Source organism: Miscanthus floridulus, chromosome 2, assembly GCF_019320115.1.
Source record: "Miscanthus floridulus cultivar M001 chromosome 2, ASM1932011v1, whole genome shotgun sequence".
NCBI lineage: Eukaryota > Viridiplantae > Streptophyta > Magnoliopsida > Poales > Poaceae > Miscanthus > Miscanthus floridulus.
In genome coordinates this window covers 10,291,495-10,297,701 of record NC_089581.1, presented here as the reverse complement: position 1 = coordinate 10,297,701, position 6,207 = coordinate 10,291,495, and the positions used below count along the sequence as shown (strand labels likewise).

Sequence of the window (6,207 nt, the reverse complement as noted above, 5' to 3'; positions counted from 1 at the left end):
TCCAGCCTGAAACTGTACCGCGTTCGGCATCGGGCTGGAGTCCGCCACACCCTTCTGCGTCTTGACATGGCAGTCGCCTGAACGGTGATCGCCCGCTTGAAACTGTGCCGCGTCTGGGACTGGGCTGGAGCTGGATCGGTGGCCGCCTTCCTGGTCCGCATCTGGCACTCGCACCGAGCTGGATGCCTGGATCGGTGGCCGCCTGCCAGATCCTGTTCCACGTCCGGCACAAAGTGGGAAGGCGTCGGCCACGCAACTGGCACCGAAGAGGAGGACGCCGGGCAGGAGAGAGCCGCCGGTGGGGTTCCCACGGGAACTGGGGATGCATACATAAATTACCTATCTTATGAAAGTTATCCTGACGCCTTCCATTACAAAATTGTTCTGCAATTCCCTTGACCAAATACAGCACTTTCTTATATTATCATGTAAGATGTGAAGTTTTGATCAGGCACATGTGTGATATATATTACAACCCAAAAAGGATCAACACGAGATGTATGTATATCTAGACAGAGGAAAGCTGAGTTGTGGAGCCCGGTGTACTATATATAGATTACTGTTCTGATGTTTTGCTTGTTGAAATCCAAATAACAGATGTTGGCTTTTGAAACTTTTAAATTTTTCTCAGAAAGAATTAGCAGTAATTGATCTCAAACAAACTCTAAAATAATATGTTTAGGTGTACTGCATGGGAAATTGTGTCTCGGAGAATTTGGTACTCCAAAATGTGGTTGGAACTGAACATGAAAACTAGTCAAAACATTGCTCAATGAAGTTAACCTCTGGATAGCTGAAACTATTTTATGAATAAAATGAGTTGTGACTATGACTGAATGTACTTCTTGTTTTTTGGTTCCTGACCCCGTTTACAGCATCTCCAGTTCTCCACCTATTCTCATGCAAATTAAAAGCATTGAACATCGCATTCCATGCATTCTCACTGCGACACATCTTCCTTATCGAAAAGGATTGAACATGCAGAGAGCAAAGGTGGCTGGATCATGGGTTCATGGATGATCCTTGATGGTTGTTGTTTCGAAAGCATGAGGAAGAAAACAAAACAGAGATGTTACGGAACCAATCAGTCACAAAATCCTATTAAGGCTAAACTTCATCATAATTGTTAGGGATTTTAATATGATTTTCGTGCTCAAGACATGAATTCCTCTAACTTCATCATAACCGGAGAGTAAGAACATGGGTTCGTCAAAACAGATGTTTCCCTTCCTTGTAATATAATTAATTCAGCAAATCTCTTGCTGTTCTTTCGGAAAAAAAATAATAGTTTTGTCTTTGTCTCCAATCTTCCAAAACACCAATTAGTCACATAATCCTCCTGTGATGCATTTGCTTCCAATTCTAGTCTCCCCCCCCCCCCCCCCCCCCCCCCCCCCCCCCCCCCCCCCCCCAAGCCTAGGTATATCTATCGCTGATTATGCACCGTTTTGCTCCTGCTAAGCGTGTTGGTCCTCTTCGCCTCTTTCGTTTCCATCGCGCTTATTGTGCAAGACTATAGGCTCAAACCGATGTGGAGGTAAACTTCAGGCCAGAAGGGAAAAAAATAGTGAAGCAGGGTGTCTAATCTATGGACAAAAACAGAAATCGTTGCAATTGGAGTGGAAGACACCGGTTGAAATCTAAGGTGAGTGACAACTGACAAACATGTTATGAGTTATGACCAAACCGTACAGGACTAGCAATTTGAGGCCTTTTCTCATTCCCCATAGCTAAATGCTGAACATGTGTGACATGCTGTGACTCCTGTGAGCTTGAAACATACATCCATGAGGCCACCTGTATGAATGTATGATAGACCAAATTGAGCGAGCAAAACGACAATAAAAAACAGGCTAGCAGTTGCTTGTAGTCATACATCACAGGAATCAACAATGATTTGCATCCACATAATAACTGTTCAAATGGCGTACTACGTAGTCTTCTTGCAAAAACTGATGTAAAAATGCTTTCGTGCGTGTAACTTCTAATCGTTTTTCATCACCAGCCTTGTGCCTTCTGGTACCACATAGCCTGATGTACCACCATTGGTTGCAGCTCGTACAGGATTGGAAATGTGAACCAGGGCAGACCCGCGGGTGGGGGAAAAAAGGAAGGGGGACAGAAGAACTGGCATTTCCCGATAATTACAGTCGACAAAGCCGCGGCACTCCTGGTCAGCCATTGGAAGGCTCCTTGTCAGCCATTGCTTCCAAGTTGTCCAGAATTCGTGCGCGCCATCCTTTTCTCCTCTGTGTGGCTGAACAGCTGACGGCTAGCTCTGAATCATGGTGGCTCTGGATTGCAGTGAGCCGGAAACGGCTTCTCCACTCGCGCTGATCGTGCTCAACGAGCGGTGCTCCTACATACAAGCTACAGTGTTGGTCCTCCCGGTGCCCTCCATTCTCAACCTATAATATTTCCTCTTTAACCATTGCTAATAGGAGTAGCTCATTGCTAAGCCCAGCATCTTAAAGAAAGAAGTACCCATCTTTCGATGGTGTAGAGCCTAGTAGTAAGAAAAGTTGGGGAGAAAAGAATAGAATGATTCACCAAGGTTTGTAAGAACTGCTCCAACATATATAAGGGAGAACACACATATGGGTGCAGACATCTATGGCATTACTCCAGGTACGGGAAAGATAGTACTCCGCGTAGGGGAGATATTGGTGAGAAATAAAATCTATTTTATGTCACCAGGCGTAGACCACCAGAATTCACTACAGTGAAAAGCCAGCACCAATCTGTTTGCAAGCACAGCAGCTTACAAATATAGTATAGCCACCCAAATTTCAACCCTAACACAGGCGCTACAAGCACGAATTTGGAGAATAAAGCATCACAACACAGACAACTTGCAGTGGTTTTCAGACATTGGAGAACACAATAAACAATCAATGAGGTTGAGAAAAAATATGCACTTATAACATCAGGAATTTACAACTATGCCTGAGCAAATCCTGAAAATCAGCGACTTTACTTGCAACGGAACACATACAATGTAGTTACACATCACGCTCATTCTAAATGACCTGGAGTCTTCAAATCCGTATTCCATAGAAAACATGAGAAGATCAAATGGACTGTCAGTCCAGTGCATTACAGTTGCTTGTATAATAACAATGAGAAGATAGAGCAAAGGGGCAGGCACTTGAGTCGTGAAGAACTTTATTTTGTAGCCTGAGCAATGATATTACTTATGGAGCTGGCTTCCTCTTTAGCAGCCTCGACTAACGAATCCTGCACAATTCATATTTCAGAAAGAAGTTTGTTAGGATAAAAAGATCATGCCCTTCTAACAGCGGTTAATTCATAAAGTACAGCATTCTATCCAGAGTACTGGATATGTGGGTGATATAGGGAATGAAGCAGGTTTTGTGCCTAATCGATGCAAAGTTTTACTTCAATACGAAACAAAAAATAGAAGTCAGTAAGCACAGCAAAGGTGTTAGAATGCTATTTAAGAATCCCCTACTGAATCACAGGGTAAAAGAATTAAACCACAGCAAGGCACAAGCAAGCAAAATCTCATGCGACACACTGAAAGTCCTGAGTAATTGTGAAAAATATTGAATTTTCAAGCAAATACAAAAAGATAAGTTAGCCAAATGTGAGGATTGCATGCCTGTGCAGCAATAAGTCTTGCAACATTTTTCTTGCTAGATTCTTGAAGTTCACCAGCGATGAGAATCTCATCCAGTATGTAGTAGGCCTGCATAAATGGAAAACTCGGACTGATGAATATGACTACGCACCCATAGGCATGATCAGAAGATAGCACAAAGTTGCCAAAGACTAAGTCCAATCCCAGGTCCTCAGTGTTGATAAGCATTAGAGGTTACCTTATGGAAATTGAATATCAAATCCAGTTCACATACCTAAAGAATTAGTAGAGAAAACAGTCAAAATGATGACATGAAAGCATGAATCTTTAATCTTAATTATGAAATTGAATACTAAAACACTCACACTGCCAAAATAGCGGTCCAGTATCTCAACGAAATGATGGATGATTTCAAGGACTTCAAGCTCATTGTCATCAGCATCAATGCACATGCAGAAATACAGGCTGGCATACCTAACCACCATATATAGTTATAAAGACACATCAATAGTTAGCAAGCAGATATTACAAAAGCAACATAACCTATGAGGCTATGAAACAAACAGTACAACTTCAACAGCACTGCTGAAGCATACCTCCGGTATATGACCTTGTAACCTCTCCACTCAACAAAGTTGCAGAGTTTGGGCCCTCGTGGAAGAATGAGTCCACTGAGTTCGCGAATAACCTTTTGAACATGAGTAGCAAATTTAATATACAGCAATACACCTCACAAAGAAAAGATTTAATGACCTCTAGAAAACTTGTTTTCTCGGAATTATACGAAGCCAGTAAAATAGTAAAATAAAATAAAATCCATGGGTACTTGAAACCGAGTACCCGGTAAAAAGCAGAATATTTGATGGAAGACAGCAGAACCCTTCCAAGAGTCTGTGTAATAGGGAAGTCCTATATGAATGAATTCATCAAATTGATGAGAAAATACACGGGTCCTACTCACTTGTTACCCAACAACACGTTAGAGGAAGAAACAAGGGAGCAACGAGTAGGAGAAATGGGAATTTGTTCAGATGATTGAATTTAAGATAATATTGTCACTTCTCACTGCCTGCTGCTCTATAATACTAGTGGTAGCAGATATATGATATCACAAAACCATAAATTACCAAATACAACAAGAGAAAAAACAACATGAATGAATACATATTCAAGTTTACATAACAAAAAACATACATCAGAGTCTGTACGGAAACACGGGTGCTGGATCAAGATATAGCTCTAGAAGTTGGCAACGGACACGCATACTGTACATCAAACTTATTACAAAACGGCCACTATCCATTCACTTCTAATGCTAAATATTGATTTGTTGGAACAAGTCATGGCTGCAAAGTCCTGACACAGATTGGCATGCATAGTCTTAACTCTTTCAGAAATTAACACCCACTGCCAGTGATGAACACAGAGCAACGATAACTCTTGCAGAAATTAGCACCCACTGCCAGTGATAAACACAGAGCAACCATAACTCTTGCAGAAATTAGCACCCACTGCCAGTGATGAACACAGAGCAACCATAACTCTTGCAGAAATTAGCACCCCTGCCAGTGATGAACACAGAGCAACCAGGACTGAATTACACGAGTTATCGCACAGAGCAGTGTGGGATACTGACCTTGGTCCTCTCCTTCTGGGTGTACGGAGAATACCACTTGGTGAGCCTCACCTTACCCTGCCGGCTGATCAAGAGCACGAAATTAATCTACAAAAGCGCACAGAAAAAAGCTTCAGATTTCAAACGAGGTCCAGTGCAGTGCTAGATCGTGACCGCCATCTACAGGAACCCGCATGAGCAGCGCACCCGGCGCAAAACACAAGGGCACAGATCATAGGATCACGGGGGAGAGGGGAGGATCTTACCATAGTGGATGGATAGGAGCCGTCGTAGCACGATCTGGATCCTGCGTGGGCGGAACACAGGCGTGTAACTGGGGTCAGATCCGAACGGAAATAGCTTACAGAGGGTTTGGGGTGGTCGGTTCGGCACTGCGGGAGTGGAAGGGAAGTGCGTACCTGGTGGGTGGGTGCTCGTTGCCTGGCGGCGAAGGGCCCTACGAAGAGGTCGCCGCCGCTCGCCCACCGTCGACGCCGGGAATGAAGGCACGCGAGAGGAAGGCAAAACGGTTGGGGTGGGACGTGAGTCGTGGAGATCTAGCTCGGTCGGTCGACTCCACCAGCAAGGAGATCGGCCAGCCTATAGGCCCACCACGGTAACGGGCCTGCGGATCGGAGCAGCCCAGCTCGTGCTGGTTGGCTGGGCATGGGCTTGCCCATGGCATTTTTCTTATTTTTCGGCAATTGCAATGAAACAATTAAACACTTTTTCTTTGATTACCAACATGCTAAGATTATATGGCGTATAATTTACATAGCTACTAGGTTAACCACTATAGGTCTATATCTTGTATGCTCGGGAAAAGCATTAGGGATATTGAACGAAAGCTGATCTTAGTGGGTATCTGGGGGCGGGCCTGCTAGTATTCAATGGTATTCAATTGAATGCCCAAATTTTTTGACAAAAAAATTCATAAATATAATGTATATGCAAGTCTGTTTATTGAAAAAAACAAAAATACAGCAAATCG

The 6,207-nt window shown here is 43.4% G+C and overlaps 1 protein-coding gene across 1 annotated transcript; it reads right to left on the bottom strand.

The window, feature by feature from the left end:
• Nucleotides 1-2,858: 2,858 nt before the first annotated feature.
• Nucleotides 2,859-5,731, bottom strand: LOC136537895 (AP-1 complex subunit sigma-1-like). Its single transcript, XM_066529874.1, has 8 exons — nt 5,636-5,731; nt 5,483-5,523; nt 5,238-5,324; nt 4,198-4,289; nt 3,967-4,075; nt 3,840-3,875; nt 3,623-3,709; nt 2,859-3,237 (listed from the first exon to the last, which is right to left on the bottom strand). Exons 2-8 carry the CDS (start codon nt 5,483-5,485, stop codon nt 3,166-3,168), a joined length of 486 nt encoding a protein of 161 aa, XP_066385971.1. The 5' UTR covers nt 5,486-5,523; nt 5,636-5,731; the 3' UTR covers nt 2,859-3,165.
• Between the last annotated feature and the right edge of the window lie 476 nt (nt 5,732-6,207).